The 18,129-nt window shown below is 44.9% G+C and overlaps 1 protein-coding gene across 1 annotated transcript in view; it reads right to left on the bottom strand.

Annotated features, from left to right (window-relative positions):
- Positions 1–16,948: 16,948 nt before the first annotated feature.
- SV2C (synaptic vesicle glycoprotein 2C) overlaps positions 16,949–18,129 on the bottom strand; it is a 272,270-nt gene continuing 271,089 nt past the window's right edge. The window contains exon 13 of the mRNA XM_025388314.1: positions 16,949–17,767. Coding sequence (XP_025244099.1) covers positions 17,731–17,767 — 37 coding nt within the window. The 3' untranslated portion in view covers positions 16,949–17,730. The remainder of the gene's footprint in view (positions 17,768–18,129) is intronic.

Here is an 18,129-nt window from a genome sequence, read left to right as displayed (position 1 = left end):
AATGACCAACTTGTCTGATTTTACTAAAGCAAAGCTCTAGCTCCTTGAGGATGGGGACTGTTTTAAGTTTGTCTTAAAGATCTGTACATCTTCTTTTCACTGTATCTGGCATTCGACAAAACCTTAGTAACTATAAGTTGAATGAATGACCCAGCAAGACCATGAGGAGTGGCTAGAAGCTCATCAGAAGGATTTGAGTTTCAGAATAGAAAATGTTTTCCTCATTAAGGGGCCAGGCTGGTCGCAGAGGTGGACTGAAAGTGTGCAGAGGGAGCCCCCGAGGGCTGACTCACGCTTGCTGAACACCAGTGCTGTGCTAGCCTCTGTTGCTGTTAATTATTTTTTCTTACACATCATAGGAATCCTTTAAGGTAGATTCTGTTTTTGTTTCCACTTTAAAGACAAGAAAACTGAGGCCCAGATTTGCTGAAAGTCACATAGTGGCAATGCTAAGATTCAGATATTGTCTATACACCTTTCTCTGGGCTACAATAAGTCTATAGTTTTCTTTTGCAGGTTCTTTGATAAGACTCACCTTGAATCTTTAGGAAACTGCCTACGACTTCATATGCAGAGAAAAAACTAGCAAACAGCTTGGAAAAAGAGCAAATTTCCCACCAGACTTGGGACTGTCATGCTAGAAGTTTGGGTGTTTTTGCTTAATATTTAGATAAATTCAGATTCAGTAATTATGAAATTTGAGAGCTGGAAGTTATCTTAGAAATCTTTGAGTCCAGTTCCTTGAACACCTGAAGGGGCCAGTGACTTGCTGAAGGCCACTCAGCTACTGGTGGAACCAGAATTGAAACACTGGGTCTCTCTCTGACCTTTCTGCAGAGCTATGCATGTTTTGCCTTTTTGGTGCTTGATTTTGCTTATTGGAGTCTCTTGGTAAAACATCTCTCTTAAAACTTCAAACTGGGTGGGACGCTGTAGCTCACACCTGTAATCCTAGCGCTCTGGGAGGCGGAGGTGGGAGGATTGCTGAGGCCAGGAGTGCAAGACCGGCAAAGGCAACGTAGTGAGACCCCTATCTCTACAAAAAATTTAAAAATTAACCAGTCGTGGTGGCATGCACTTGTGGTCCCAGCTACTCAGAGACTGAGACAGGAGGATTGCTTGAGCCCAAGAGGTCAAGGCTGCAGTGAGGTGTAATTGTGCCACTGCACCCCAGCCTGGGTGACAGAGTGAGATCCTGTCTCTAAAAGACAAAACAAAGTAAAACCTTCAAACTGCACACTGCTTTGTCAAAGAAAGAATTTCAACTTTGCCGAATGGCCAGATGTGGTGCAACAGTGGGCCTGGACCCGCTGGGACCAGGAAGTTTAGGGGTGCCAGAGAGCTCAGGGTGAGTTGGAGGTTGAGATGATGAGGGAAGCCCAGGAAGAAACACGCTGGAAGTGGGGCCTTCCTTTCACAAACATGAGGAGAAAACATACGGGGATTTCAGAAGGATTTCAGAAAGTTTTCTTGAATGCATACCAGATACTAGGAACTGGAGAAATTGCCCTCAAATGCTTACAATCCAGAAAGGCAGTAGATGTGAGTATAGTCATGAGATGGGATGAAAATATAAAGGGAAAATACTCAGACAAGATGAGGGCGTGAAGGATTTTGCCTGGGAAAGTCAAGGAAGTTTTCCTGAAGGAAATGGACTCCTGAGTTGGGCCTTGGAGGAAAAATAGAAAGAAGAGAAAGTAGGCTTTTTTTTTTTGAGACAGGGTCTGGCTCTGTTGCACAGGCTGGAGTGAAGTGGTGTGATCCTCTCACCTCAGCCTCCCCAGCAGCTAGGACCACAGGTGTGCACCATCATGCCTGGTTAATTTTTTGATTTTTAGTAGAGACGAGGTCTCCCTGTTGCCTAGGCTGGCTCAAACTCTTGGGCTTAAGTGATCCTTGCACCTCAGCATTCCAAAGTGCTGGGCTTAGAAGCTTGAGCCACAGCAGCCCCCAGCCAGAAATAGACGATTTCAGACAGAGGGAAGAACAAGGGCAAAGTTGGAAGGGCTGGCAGGGCATGATATAAATCAGAGCAGTGGTTCTCAAAGTGTGGTACCTGGAAAAATAGCAACTGCGTGACTCGGGAAAGTGTAAATAATGCAAATGATTGGGCCTCCACTGCAGACCTATAAAACTGGAATTGCTGGGGATGGGTTTTGCACTGTGTTTCATGAGGTCTCTTGGTGACTCTGATGAGCCTTAAAGGTTGAGTCCCAAGCTTGGCACAGTAGCTCATGCCTGTAATCCCAGCACTTTGGGAGGTTGAGGCGGGGATTGCTTGAGCTCAGGAGTTCAAGACCAGCCTTGGTAACATAGAGAAACCTCATTTCTACAAAAAATACAGAAAATTAGCTGGGCATGGTAGTGCACACCTGTAGTCCCAGCTACTTGGGAGGCTGAGAGGGTGAGAAGATTACTTGCATCCAGGAGGTGGAGCCTGCAGTGAGCCATGATCGCGCCATTGTACTCCAGCCTGGGTGACAGAATGAGACTCTGTCTCAAAAAAAAAAGGTGAGGTTGATTTCCACTGAATTTGATAATTTCTAATGGGAGCCTCTCTGCTCCCATGGTAGGGCTTTGGGATGGCAGGGACAGGTGTGGACAGAGTGTGGGGCCTACACTCTGTTTCCCACCTTAAATGCCTCATGGCTCCTGTGGCTCTCTGACTCAGTCAAGTGTTATACACTGCACTGTGTGCCTACAGACATAACCTTCCTCTCTCATCTGTGAGGTCCTAGACAGTAGGGCTTCTCCACGATCCTCAGAGCTGACCACACCAGCACCAAGAGTTCCAGAAGCTTCATCATGTCTACCATGCACAGAGCCCTATAAGGGGTCTCTTCTTGGCCTCTCCAGCTGCTTTCTGTCCTTTATGACCCCAATGTTACTCTCTCAACCAACCAGTTGTTGAAAATTGACATACACAGCTCTGCTCTTGGCACTGTCTATACCCCTGCCTGGCGTTTTCTCCATCACATGAATCAACATCGAGCCTATGTTTTACTTTTCTCTCTTTCTTTCTTTCTTTCTTTCTTTCTTTCTTTCTTCCTTCCTTCCTTCCTTCCTTCCTTCCTTCCTTCCTTCCTTCCTTCCTTCCTTCCTTCCTTTCTTTCTTTCTTTCTTTCTTTCTTTCTTTCTTTCTTTCTTTCTTTCTTTCTTTCTTTCTTTCTTTCTTTCCTTCCTTCCTTCCTTCCTTCCTTCCTTCCTTCCTTCCTTCCTTCCTTCCTTCCTTCTCTTTCTTTCTTTCTTTCTTTCTTTCTTTCTTTCTTTCTTTCTTTCTTTCTTTCTTTCTTTCCTTCCTTCCTTCCTTCCTTCCTTCCTTCCTTCTCTTTCTTTCTTTCTTTCTCTCCTTCCTTCTTTCTTTTCTTGCTTTCTTTCTTTTTCTTTCTCTCTCTTTCTTTCTTTCTTTCTTTTTTTTTTTTTGAGACAGAGTCTCACTCTGTCACCCAGGCTGCAGTGCAGTGGCCAAACTCGGCTCACTGCAACCTCCGCATCCTGAGTCCAAGTCATCCTCCTGCCTCAGCCTCCAGAGTAGCTAAGATTACAGGCACTCACCACCACGCCTGGCTAACTTTTGTATTTTTAGTAGAGATAGGGTTTTGCCATGTTGGCCAGGCTGGTCTTGAACTCCTGACTCAGGTGATCTATCTGCCTCAGCCTCCCGAAGTGCTGGGATTACAGGCATGAGCCACCACATCTAGCACTTTGTTTCTTGTCAGCCATCCCAGCCCCCAGGAGAATGTGAGGCAAAGACTTGTGTTGTTTCTATTTCACCATTGTATTCTCCATGCCAGGACAGAGTGTGACATATATGAGGTGACCTGTTTGTCAGATGAATGAATGGTTTCTATCATGTGACTCTGCATGTGTGGCTTCAGGTAAATTAATTGATTAAGCCAGGAGTTAGTGCCCTTACTCCAAGGCAGCTTCCTACTGGTTGGCCCATGTCCTGTGAGGGTGTCTGGCATGAGAGCTCTGTCATGGTGACAGGTGGAAGCCATAAACCCTACTGGTAGGGAGTTCGTGAGACTCTGAGAGGGAAGCTAATAGTAGGATGGGATTGAAGAAAGGGGCCACAGAGAAAAGGCCGCAGAAGCTGTGGCACAGGGGTGGATAGCAGAGACTTTAGTCAGCAGGGACAGAAGCAACGGAAGCAGAGATAGAAAAATGATGAGTCATCCTAATGACAGAGAACTCCAGCCTGATAACCCCAGAGAATGGCTCAGAAACCGGTTGAGATGCAAGGGCTACCGCAGGGCTAGTAGAGCTGCTCTAACATCTCAAACCATGTCCTGCATGTCAGCAAAGCCCGGCCTCGTGGCTGGTTTGCTCGCTCTTACTTCTCTGCATATCCTAAAAGCAGCTTGCCATTAACCAAGAGAGACTGAGGGGCCTCTGGCCCCTTCAACAAAGTCCCTGGCAGCAAGAGCCCAAGGACCAGCCTGGCCCTTGCCTGGTAGGGGCTCCCAGGGACTGGGCTGGGCTGGCCCTCACCTCCCGTGGGGAAGGCACCTGCACAGGGGTGGAAGTTCTCAGGTCAGGTGAGGGCAGATGACCTTGCTCATTCCAGGAAGCAATGCTCAGCTGAGCAGTTTCCCTTCAAAGCATGGCAGTGCTCATGGGAAATCTATGCAATCCCACTTTCAACGTACTCTTTCTCTGTAATGCTGTGGAGAGAAAAGGTCGGAGTGAGGCCTTGTTGCTAAGCCAAGTCAGCAAACAAAATCCCATGTTTGCTGTTCCAGCGTGGCCCTGGAGAGGCTCCTTTGAGGCTGCTGGGGTGAGGTGGGGGAGTCAGAAGGTGGAGCGTGTGCAGGGAGAGGAACATTGCCCCTGTCCTTCCTGCTCTGGGACCTGTTTGTTACTTGGTCTACCACAGGGCCTGGCCCCCTTCCTACTGCCTGCCACTCATTTACTGTCCTGAATCATTTCCCAAGGACATACTTGGAAAGCTTCCCACCTGTCCAAATACAATTTTTCAATATGCTAGTTGTGTTATTATACACACACACATATATTTTTTCTTTTATATTTATAAATAAATATATATGTATTTTCATGTGTTTGTTTCATTTTGTTTTTTGAAATAGAGTGTTGCTCTATTGTCCAGGCTGGAGGGCAGTGGCACAAATCAGGGCTCACTGCACTCTCAGCCTCTTGGGCTCAAGCGATCCTCCCACCTTAACCTCTCAAGTAGCTGGGAATGCAGGCGCATGTCACCATGCCCAACTAATTTTTTTATTTTTATTTTTTACAGATGGGGTCTCACTACATTGCCCAGCCTGGTCTCAAACTCCTCGGCTCAAGTAATCCTCCTGTGCTGGCCTCCCAATGTGCTGGGATGACAGGTGTCAGCCACCACACCCAGCCACATATATTGGTTTTCACACACAGTTCCTGGCTCATAACTCCCACAGCCCTTATTACTGTAAAAAGAATATCTTTCTCTGACCTTTCCCTGCCCTCCTTTGACCTCCCCATGGCAGGACCCTAATCTGATTGTGGGTCATGAGACCCTCATTCCGGAGAGGGTCCTGCCCCATACCCTAGAGGTAGAAATGCTGTAGAGAGGCCAGGAAGAATCTGAACAGACAGGACTTGCAGGGTTTAGATCATATCTTTTTTTTTTTTTTTTTTTTTGAGACATAGTCTCACTCTGACACCAGGTTGGAGTGCAGTGGCGTGATCTTGGCTCACTGTAACCTCTGCCTCCTGGGTTCAAGCGAATCTCCTGCCTCAGCCTCCCAAGTAGCTGGGACTACAGGTGCACACCACCACGCCTAGCTAATTTTTGTATTTTTAGTAGAGATGGGGTTTCACCATGTTGGCCAGGATGGTCTTGATCTCTTGACCTTGTGATCCGCCCACCTTGGCCTCTCAAAGTACTGGGATTACAGGTGTGAGCCACTGTGCCTGACCAGATCATATCCTTTTTGTCCAATCACATTTCAACAAGGTTATCCATACTTCAATCATGCCTATCCAATGAAGTCACCATAAAATGGCCCAGAAGACAGGGTTCAAGAACTTCTGGATAAGGCTGGGCATGGTGGCTCACACCTGTAATCCTAGCACTTTGGGAGGCCAAGGAGGGTGGATTACCTGATGTCAGGAGTTCGAGACCAGCCTGGCCAACATGGTGAAACCTCTTCTCTACTAAAAATATAAAAATTAGCTGGGTATGGTGGCTTACACCTGTAATCCCAGCTACTTGGGAGGCTGAGGTACGAGAATCTCTTGAACCCAGGAGGCAGAGGTTGCAGACAGCCGAGATCATGCCACTGCACTCCAACCTGGGTGACAGAGCCAGACTCTGTCTCAAAAGAAAAAAAAAAAAAATACCGAGTGCAGTGGCTCATGCCTGTAATCCCCGCATTTTGGGAGGCCGAGGTGGGCAGATCACCTGAGTCTGGGAGTTCAAGACTAGCCTGACCAACATGGAAAAGCCCCATCTCTACTAAAAATACAAAATTAGCCGGGTGTGGTGGCAGGTGCCTGTAATCCCAGCTAGTCAGGAGGCTGAGGCAGGAGAATTGCTTGAACCTGGGAGGCGGAGGTTGCAGTGAGCTGAGATCACGCCATTGCACTCTAGCCTGGGAAACAAGAGCGAAACTCTGTCTCGAAACAAAACAAAACAAAAACCTTCTGGATAGCCAAACATGTGGAGGTTTCTGGGAAAGTGAACGGTTAACAAGAACTTATGCAAGAACCAGGAGAGTGGCCCATCCCAACACCATGAGGACAGAAGTGCCTGCACTCAGACCTTACCTTATGTATCTCTTCATGTAGTTGTTTATTTGTATCCATTAAAATATCCTTAGGAATAATCCAGTAAATGTAAGTAATTGTTTCCTCGAGTTCTGTGAGCTACTCTAGCAAATAAATCGCATCCAAAGACCAGGTCGTTGGAACCCCCAGTTGAAGCTGGTCAGTCAGAGGTTGTGGATGCCTGGACTTGTCACTGGTGTCTGAAGTGGGAGGTGAATTTTTGGCACTGAGCCCTTGGTCTGTGGGATCTGACGCTATCTCCGGGGAGACAGTATCAGAAGTGAATTGGAGGGCACCCAGCTGGTGTCTGCTGCAGTATTGATTGCTTGCTTGTAGTGGGGAGAATCCCCCACATTTCATCATAGAAGTTTTCTGTGTTTATTGTTGTGTGGCGTGACAGCGGAGGAAAAAATTTGAGTTTTTCCTACCACTAGTGCCATTCCAAAACATCTTACTTTGGTTCTGCCCAACATTGAGATTGTTGGGGGGTCATTGATTCTTCTCAAATATAAAATATTCTGTCCAGACAGCATAGTAACAAAAGCTCACTCATTCCATAAATGTTTATTAAGTTTCATTAAGTGTCAGGAGCTAGACCAGATATTGAGGAAACAGCAATGACAAGAGAGAAATTCTTGCTTTTATTGAGTCTCAGTCAACAGAAAAGACAGATATTAAACAAATAATTATAAACAGGAGGAATATTTTGAAAGAGGAAGCACAAGGTGTAATAGCAAGGAGCTTATAACAGAGGAAGCTGGATGCAGTGTGGGAGTCTGAAAAAAATTCCTTGAGGAGCAGACATTTCAGCTAGGCCGAGAGGATGCAGAGGGGGTATTCCAGACAGAAAACACCACAGGTTTGTAGGTCTAAAAGAGAAATAGAGAGAGCAAGAGCAAGAGAGATGTTTGAAGAAAATAGAAGTTCTGGCTGGGCGCGGTGGCTCATGCCTGTAATCCCAGCACTTTGGGAGCCTGGCGGGGCAGGGGGGGCGGATCACAAGGTCAGGAGTTCGAGACCAGACTAACCAACATGGTGAAACCCCGTCTCTACTGAAAATACAAAAATTAGCCAGGCGTGGTGGCGGGTACCTGTAATCCCAGCCACTCAGGAGGCTGAGGCAGGAGAATCACTTGAACCCGGGAGGCGGAGGTTGCAGTGAGCCGACGAGATCATGCCACTGCACTCCAGCTTGGGGGCAGAGCGAGACTCGTCTCAAAAAAAAAAAAAAAAAAAAAAAAAAAAGAAAAAGAAAATAGAAGTCCTGAATGGTTGAACTGTAGAGAGGGAGGTGGAATCAGTGAGAGACATCAAATACATTTTGAGGGGAAATTGAAGAGTCTTTGCTCTTCACATCCTTCAAAACTTGGCATTTGATAGACAAATGACCTTCTCTCCTCCAACTCTACATGACAAACGTTTTTACCAGTTTAGAAACAAATAGACAAACAACCTACTATGATCTGAATGTCTTCCATGTTCATGGTGCATCCAGAGAAAAGTTGGCCATGTAGCCTGTCACCCTGGCTAAGCTAATTGGTAAGGAGAAGATACCTGACCCAGAAAAAGCCAATCTGTAGACTGGTCAGTGATCTGTGAAAACAGCTTGCTACAAAAGCTTTGTGAAACAGAGGCAGCTTAGACTACAAACCAGTAAGAATGTCTCTCTTGGAGCATTTGAATACAAAGCATCAAAGCCAGTTAGTCAACAGCAGCATGAACAGGAGAAACAGAGGCAGAGTCGCCAAGACAATGTAATGGTAAAACCCTTAAGTAGGTTAAGTAGGAAATTCCCAAAACCTGCGACTGAGGGTCTTCAGGTCCCCAAAGTACAGTTCCATTGCCAGGAGACCTGGCTGTCCCTGGATTCCCCTAAGGCCTCGCTGTGGGGTTGAGGGTCTTATCTTCCTATCTCCCCACATGTCCCTACGGAAATCCTCACTCACCTCTGGATCGTGCTCCATACAGTGGTGTTTGGGTCCTATCAGCGTTCTTTATGGCTGACCGGGCTAAGTCAGTGTTAGGGCCATCTGGAGATGTGGCCTTGATGTTTTCATGAATAATGGCTCTGTACCCTCTAATAACATTCAGTAGTACCAGGTGGAGGGAGAAAGGAAATTCATCTTGCTGAGTACCCACTATGCGCAGGCAAGATATCAGTTGTCCTTATAACTATCCTAAGAGGTGCAATTGACCTCATTTGATAGCTGGTAGAAGACAGAATCAAGACCCAAACCCAGGTCTTTCTCCCATCTTCCAGACTATTTTTGCTACATTGTGTTGCCTCCTTTCATTTAAATATATATTTATGGGCCAGGTGTGGTGGCTGAAGTCTGTAATCCCAGCACTTTGGGTCAAGGCAGGACTGGGCCACAGAGCAAGACCCCATCTCTACAAAAATACACACACATACACACACACACACACACACACACACACTGCTCTCAAAGGGTTCTACCTTATTTACATCTTTGCTGTTTTGGCAAAACTGCAGAATTGCTTGACAAATTGCTTTGTTTTAGCAACTCTATTTGTATCCTAACTCTTACCGAAGGCAATTATGAAAAATCAAGTAAGAAAGAAAACATTTTCATTTAGATTCAGTAGCCTCACAAAGATACTAGAAGTCTGCTAATATATTTTATTTTTGTATTAACATGTTTTAATTATTTATATTTGTTGTTATATTATGAAGTTCTATTAACTTTTAATAATTCATAAATATAATTGAAATGGGTAATTCAGAAATAGGGTTGAAATTTACCTCAAAATCATTCACTTTAAAATGAAAAGCAATGTATTTTAGTTAACTCTTCAGAATGTGGTGTGAACATTACCTAGTGGTGACTGGATGGGTAACCCAGAAATAGGGTTGAAATTTACCTCAAAACCATTCACTTTAAAATGAAAAGCAATGTATTTTAGTTAACTCTTCAGAATGTGATGTGAACATTACCTAGCGGTGACTGGATGTGTCTAACCATGGTCTACCCTTCCCTCTTGGAATTAGCAAATGAAAATCCCTGGATTAGATATGGATATGGTTAGTATGTTCACAATAAGCACAAGAGATGAAATGGATATGGCAATTTAAAGCTCAAGATGTGGAAACAGTGGTTCTCCATCACCCCCAGAGCACGTTAAAACAAAAATCAAAAAAGCAACATACACACAAAACCCTCTACCATGGTCCAGCTTCAAAAATCATTTTAGTAGGGTGGCAGCTTTTGTTTTAAAGGGAATGAAAAATGTGTATTTTAATCACATATTAAAATTACTACTAGCTGGGCATGGTGGTGCATGCCTGTAGTTCTAGCTACTCAGGAGGCTGAGGCAGGAGGATCACTTGAGCTCAGGGGTTTGAGGTTACAGTGAGCTATGATTGCACCACTGTTCTCCAGCCTGGGTAACGAGTAAGACCCTGTCTTAAGAAAGAAAAGAAAAGAGAAAAGAAAATAAAAGAAAGAGAGAGGAAGGGAGGGAAGGAGGGAAGGAAGGAAGAAAATAAGGAAGGAAGGAAGGAGGGAAGGAGGGAAGGAGGGAAGGAAGAAAATAAGGAAGGAAGGAAGGAGGGAAGGAGGGAAGGAAGGAAGAAAAGAAGGAAGGAAGGAAGGAAGTAAAGGGAAGGGAGGGAAGGAGGGAGGGATACTAATAACCTTTCTCCCTCCACCTGGTACTGAATGTTATTAGAGGCATTATTCATGCAAACATCAAGGCCACACTTCCAGATAGCCCTAACACTGATTTCCTCCTCTCGGCAATGAGGAACGCTGACAGGTCCCAAACACCACTTTATGGAACGGGATCCAGAGGTGAATGAGGTTTTCTGTAGGGACACAGAAAATAAAACTATAAGAAATTTTTAAAAGCATTTATTTATATAAACAAACAGAACGAGGAACATTATTTTCACATATCCATCCACGGTGCAGAGGTGAGAGCATCTCAGTGGAAATAGTGAAAACTTGTTTTATGCACAAATTTTTAATCAAACACAGTTACTGCCAATTAACCAAAAGTGGCTTTCAGCCTTATTGACTAAAATGATTGCTTGAGATTCAGCTGTCATGTCCACATTCCAGGCAGCCTGACCTTTCTGGAAGTTATACATGACACTTCTATTTACATCCCCTTTACTAGAACTTAGGCACATGGCTACTTCTGCCTGTGGCTATGTGGCTAGAAATAGGAAGTCTATTACTAAAAAAGAAGAAAACAGATACAGGGGCCACTAGCAGTGGCAGTTAGTGTCCTCAGGGGTTGGATGATATAAATATTCAGGAGGAAATGCTTTTTAAAATTAAACTCTCATTTATTACTCTAGGGCATAACATTGCCATTGGTCAGAGTGGAGAATAATTTCCCAAAGAGAAGCAATGCTTAGCAGGATTCAGAGAGGAATGGATTTTCAGGACAGAGTAGGGGCTCAGGTCTGACTGCCTGCTGTCAATGGTCAGACAGAAGAAACATTGCCTTCTCTGCAGCAGTGGTTCCTAGTACCAGCAGCTCAGGTCACCTGTTTCTTATCTCTTGGAATCAGGACAAATCATGAGTTTTGATGACTTAAAACTTGAACTCTGGATATTTAAAGGAGCCTACAGTGTTTTTAAACCAAATGATCACATTAGGTTAAGAAAATTACTGAATTTGCTGTATATCAACCTTGAGGGTAAGCTAGAGCTATGTATTTTATATGATAGAGTTGATTCCGTTGAAAATAAGACAATTGGTCAGAAATAAAATTACACCTTCAGTTGTTAGTGAAAAGGGGCTTTTAAATGAATCTTACTTTTCCCCAGATTAAACTGCAATTTGAAAATGGATTCAGTCATTTTATTTGCTCATTCACTAGGTCAAGCATTGATTGGGTATCTCTGAGTATTTGATGGATGTACAGAGATGACCTTAAAAAGCTTGTTTCTTGGCAGGGAGCGGTGGCTCATGCCTATAATCCCAGCACTTTGGGAGGCCCAGGTGGGCAGATCACCTGAGGTCAGAAGTTCAAAACCAGCCTGGCCAACATGGCGAAACCCTGTCTGTACTAAAAATACAAAACATAGCCATGCGTGGCGGCAGGCGCCTGCAATCCCAGCTACTCAGGAGGCTGAGGCACAAGAATCGCTTGCATCTGGGAGGCAGAGGTTGCAATGAGCTGAGATTGTACCACTGCACTCCAGCCTGGATGACAGAGCAAGACTCTGTCTCAAAAAAAAAAAAAAAAAAAAATTTGATTCTTTTATTTTCATTTATTACATTTTTTTTTTCTTTTTTAATAGAGATGAGGTCTCACTATGTTGCCCAGGCTGGTGTTGAACTCCTGGGCTCAAACAATGCTCCTGCCTCAACTTCCCAAAGTGCTGAAATTAGAGGCACACCATACCTGGCAGTTTGATTCTTTTGAAATCAATTTTGATTGATTTGCAGTTGTCCATGGTTTCTAGTGACACTCTAAGTTTCTTGGCTTTTTATTCAGCTGTGAAGGCAGTGTAATGGAAAGAACATTGAGTTAGTCTGGGGTGTTTTCCAAGACCAACAACCAATTCTCTGTGAACATCACATGAATATCCTAAAATTCAATTCAATTCTGACAATAACTACTGTCAGCTGAGAATGACGAGGCCCATACATGTGGAAAAGAGAGTTTTCTTTCTCATAAAACGTTGCAGCCTGCAGAGTGACAGGCTGGGAAGTGTAGGTGCTGGCAGGAAGCCAGAAACAGATGCTTCAAGGCAGTGGCAAAGGGCACAGGAATTTATACTGAGAAGGTTGGCTGAATATACATATTCAATAAGCTATAGCAGGAGTTGTGAATATTTATGAAAGGAGAAACATGAGCTTCATGCCCCTTTGTGGGTTCCATGTACAAAAACGGTGGTGATAGTATGATCTGAGGGTAGAGTTTTTGGCCCTCTGACCTCAAAAGATGAAGCAGAGGGCACAGAAACCCCTACTGCACATTCTTTGTAGACTGGCCAGAACCACTCCATGGTCAGTGGCCTCTTATCATGGCAGCCTCACATGGTTGGTTGATACGAGAGCCTTTTGAAAGGGCTGGTTTCTGGTAAGCCCTTATGAAAGAAAGCCTTATCATGCTTAGCTAGGGAGAGGGTATAATGAGGTGTGTCCAACCTCCTATCCCACCATGATAGAGAACTCAGTTTTCAAGGTTACTATGGGGTCTCTTTAACCAAGAGAGGGTCTGTTTAGTCCGTTGGGCAGTTTAGGATTTTATTGTTATTTTTCGCTGCCCAAAGCTATTACTAGCATAGACACCACAGGTTAAGGACTCAGTCCCACAAGGCTCCTCCCACTTCACATATCAATTACAAGTCTCAGGTTCTGGCACTTCTGGCTGTCCTTGCTACAAATCAAGTTACAATAACCGCTCCCCCCCATTCGATAATTTGAAATAATGGCTCACAGAACTCAGGGAAATACCTTACTTATGTTTATCAGTTTATTATAAAGGCTGCAACTCAGGAAGACAAATGGAAGAGATGCACAGGGCGAGGTGTGGGGATTAGGGAAAGCTTCTATGCCCTCTCCAGACACACCACCCTCCTAGCACCTCAGTGTATTCACCAACCCAGAAGAGCATCAAATCTCATTGCTCAAGAGTTGTTTGTTTTTTCCTTGAGATGGAGTCTCACTCTGTCGCCCAGGCTGGACTGCAGTGGCACGATCTTGGTTTACTGCAACCGCCACCTCCCGGGTTCAAGCGATTCTCCTGCCTCAGTCTCCTGAGTAGCTGGGATTACAGGCATGCACCACCACGCCCAGCTAATTTTTGTATTATTATTATTTTTTTTTAGAAAGAGTTTTGCTCTTTTTGCTTAGGCTGGAGTGCAATGGCACCATCTTGTCTCACTGCAAACTCCACCTCCTGGGTTCAAGAGATTCTCCCTGCCTCAGCCTCCCTAGTAGCTGGGAGCTGGGATTACAGGCGCCTGCCACCATGCCCGGCTAATTTTTTTTTTCTTTGTATATGTGTGTGTGTGTGTGTGTGTGTGTGTGTGTGTGTGTATATATATATATATATATATTTTTTTTTTTTTTTCCCCGTTCTGTCCCCATGCTGGAGTGCAGTGGCGTTCTTGGCTCACTGCAACCTCCGACTCCCGGGTTCAAGCGATTCTCCTGCCTCAACCTCCCGAGTAGCTGGGATTACAGGCGTGTGCCACCATGCCCAGCTAATTTTTTTTTTTGTATTTTTAGTAGAGACAGGGTTTCACCATGTTGGCCAGGATGGTCTTGATCTCCTGACCTTGTGATCCGCCCACCTTGGCCTCCCAAAGTGCTGGGATAACAGGCGTGAGCCACCGCGCCCAGCCAATTTTTCATATTTTTAATAGAGATGGGGTTTCACCATGTTGGCCAGGCTGGTCTAGAGCTCCTGACTTTGGGAGATCCTTACCCACCTCGGTCTCCCAAAGTACTGAGATCACAGGCGTGAACCACCACGCCTGGCCAATTTTTGTATTTTATTTATTTTTATTTATTTATTTATTTTGAGACAGAGTGTCACTCTTGTTGCCCAGGCTGGAGTATAATGGCATGATCTCGGCTCACTGCAACCTCTGCCTCCTGGGTTCAATTACAGGTGTGCGCCACCATGCCTGGCTAATTTTGTATTTTTAGTAGAGACGGGGTTTCTCCATGTTGGTCAGGCTGGTCTCGAACTGCTAACCTCAGGTGATCTGCCCGTCTTGGCCTCCCAAAGTGCTGGGATTATAGGGGTAAGCCACAGCGCCCAGCCAAATTTTTGTATTTTTAGTAGAGTCAGGGCTTCACCATGTTGGCTAGGCTGGCCTCCAACTCGTGACCTCAGGTGATCCACCCGCCTCAGCCTCCCAAAGTGCTGGGATTGCAGATGTGAGCCATCGTGCCCGGCCAAGGAAATGTCAGGCGTTTTTAGGAGCCTTATGCCAGGAACCAGGGGCAAAGACCAAATACACATACGGCAGTTAGGAAAACCAGAGTTCAACAGCCTCCGTGTAAACTTGGACAAGTCTCTTATTTTTGGGTCCTAGTTTCCTCAACCTTATTATTTATAGTTGAGTTAGGCAAGGGGTCTAAAGTCAAATGTCTGCAGTGGCCAGGCATGTGACATAAATGAAATGATCCTGACTTCAGAAAAAGGAAGGCAGAGTCTGTTCTGCTTTCTTCTTAACTCAGGCTTAAGGAAACAACAGCGCGTGGCTGGGTGCTGTGGCTCACGCCTGTAATCCCAGTACTTTGGGAGGTGGAGGCAGGCAGATCACCTGAGGTCAGGAGTTCGAGACCAGCCTGGTCAATGTGGTGAAACCTCATCCTATTAAAAACACAAAAAATTAGCCAGGCGTGGTGGAGGGCATGGGTAGTCCCAGCTACTTGGGAGGCTGAGGCAGGAGCATTACTTGAACCCAGGCGGCGCAGGCTGCCGTGAACCAAGATCATGCCACTGTACTCCAGCCTGGATGGCAGAGTGAAACTCCATCTCAAAAAAAAGAAAAAAAAGAAAAGAAAAGAAGAAGAAAAACAACAGTGCAAGCCTAATAATAAACGGTCACCAATGCTCTGCTTCAAAACCATAGAAGCCACAGGAGCAGTGGGGACTAGAGTAAAGGGAAGAGGACAGCTTCCAGGTGGGGCTGCCGTAGCTCATGTGTAGCTAGGACTGTGGGCCAAGGGCTCCCGGGCCTTCTGAGTTTTCAATGGAATGAAGAAATACGGATTGTTTTTCCTATGTGAAATCTTCTGCAGTTTAAATTTTGGGCAATTAACTCACAACTTAAGAAACAACCTCTGTGCCTTTCTCTCCTGCAGGAACCAAAATAAAACAAGTGTGGTTTGTTGGGCCACCTGTTTATGTTTTCTAGGTGACAATGTAGTTACTAGAGCAATGCTTCTAAAACTGAGATTTCTGGACTCATTGAGAACATTAGCAGATCCAGCCTCTTGAAATCATGCACTAAGCTTTCTGAGTATGCATTTTTGACAGGAGACCATTCAGAAGTTCCATTAGTGTCTTTCTTTCTTTCTTTTTCTTTCCTTTTTTTTTTTTTTTTTTTTTTTTTTTTACAGAGTCGCGCTCTGTGGCTCAGGCTGGAGTGCAGCGGCATGATCCTGGCTCACTGCAACTTCTGCCTCCTGGGTTCAAGCGACTCTCCTGCCTCAGCCTCCCGAGTAGCTGGGATTACAGGCACATGCCACCGTGCCTGGCTAATTTTTGTATTTTTAGTAGAGACAGGGTTTTACCATGTTGGCCCAGCTGGTCTCAACTCCTGACTTGAAGTAATCCGCCTGCCTTGGCCTCCGAAGTGCTGGTTTTACAGGTGTGAGCCACCATGCCAGGCCCATTAATGTTTTAAAAGGACTCATTGACCCGGTGCGGTGGCTCACACCTGTAATCCCAGCACTTTGGGAGCCTGAGGTGGGTGGATCACGAAGTCAGGAGTTCAAGACCAGCCTGGCCAAGATGGTAAAACCCCATTTCTACTAAAAATACAAAAATCAGCTGGGCACGGTGGCAGGAGCCTGTAATCCCAGCTACTAGGGAGATTGAGGCAGGGGACTTGCTTGAACCAGGGCAGCAGAAGTTGCAGTGAGCTGAGATCGAGCCACTGCCCTCCAGCCTGGGCAACAGAGTGAGACTCTGTCTCAAAAAACCCCCCAAAACCAAAAAAACCAAAAAAACTCATGACCAGCAAACTTTTTTTTTTTTGTTATGAAGTCTCACTCTGTTGCCCAGGCTGAAGTGCAGTGGCGTGATATCCGCCCACCACAACCTCTGCCTCCCAGGTTCAAGTGATTCTCCTGCCTCAGCCTCCCGAGTAGCTGGGGCTACAGGTGCCCGCCACCATACCCGGCTAATACCCAGTTAATTTTTGTATTTTTAGTAGAGATGGGGTTTCACTATGTTGGCCAGGCTGGTCTCGAACTCCTGACCTCGTGATCCTCCCGCCTCGGCTTCCCAAAGTGCTAGGATTACAGGCATGAACCATGACACCGGCCAGCAAACTTTTTAGCTCCACCAATTAGCCTTACACAGCTTTTCAGCACTAACTCCAGAATGCCAAGCAATTAATGATGATGTAATCAGACACTTGCTTCAGTCACTCACTCATTAGTTCCACCATAGTTAGTGAGCATTTACTATGTACGAGGCATCTTCGTGGCACTGGGAATATAGAAGCAAATGAAAGAGACAAAGTCTTTATTCCCATGAAATGGACATCCTAGTGGAGGGGCACAGATAATATCTATAAAAACAAAGAAGTACATATTATGTCAGGTGATGATGAGGGCTATGCAAGTTAAAAGTCTCAGGGTGGGGCAGAGGGACATTTTAAGTAGGGTGAAGAGTAAAGGCATCTTGGCTAAGATTTTACCTGAGTAGATAGCTAAGTAAAGGAGCAAGCCACTTGATCACCTGGAGAGAGCATTTCAGAGAGGGGCAAGCAAAAACAAAGGCCCCCAGGCAGGTGTGTAAAGTGGTCTGTTTGTGGAGTTACAAGGTTAACTATACCTACTAGTGGGAATACAGAAAGGTTTTCAGAATGTTTTTTATAAGACAAAGAATTACTTCAAATTGTTTGTAATGATTTTATCTCTTTCTATGATAAAGCCAAGTTTAGAAGCAGATGTTAGAAAAGAGGTCCACACCCACTAATGGCTCCTGCTGTAAACTGGCTCTGTCGTTCCTGAGAGCTGTCTAGTAAATTTAACAAGAGCTATAAAATTGTTCACACTTGTTGACTTGGTTACTTCACTTTGTGGGATATTTCTACAAGGCAAAAGAGAGAAAAAAGACCACAATAAAGAAATCTACTAAGTTCTTAGCTAGACCTTGTATAATATATTTGGAAAATCTCAAGCAATTATAATCCTCAAAAATGGAAAGAAAACCAGGTGCAGTAGCTCAAGACTGTACTCCCAGAACTTTGGGAGGCTGAGACAGGAGAATCGCTTGAGGCCAGGAGTTCAAGACCAGCTGGGGCAACATGGCAAGACTCTGTGTCTACCAAAAAAAATTTAAAAATTAGCTAGGCCTGGTGACTGGCACCTGTAGTCCTAGCTTCTGGGATGGCGGAGGCAAGAGGATCACTTGAGCCCAGTTCAGGGTTACAGTGAGCTATGATCATGTCACTATTGCACTCTAGCCTGGGCAACAGAGCAAGACCTTGTCTCAGGAAAAAAAAAAAAAAAGAAATAAGTAAAAATAAAAAAAGAATTTCAATATGCTTTGATTCTATAAGGCTGTTTAAATGACACATGGGAACAATATTAATAAGTGCAAATGTATTACATGAAAAATGTAAAGTAGAAAAAACTAAGATACAGACCTGTGTATTTATGCTGATTAAAATTGTGGAAAATGTA

Source organism: Theropithecus gelada, chromosome 6 (assembly GCF_003255815.1).
Source record: "Theropithecus gelada isolate Dixy chromosome 6, Tgel_1.0, whole genome shotgun sequence".
NCBI lineage: Eukaryota > Metazoa > Chordata > Mammalia > Primates > Cercopithecidae > Theropithecus > Theropithecus gelada.
Note: the sequence above shows the minus strand (reverse complement) of the source record. Positions and strands in the feature narration are given on the sequence as shown.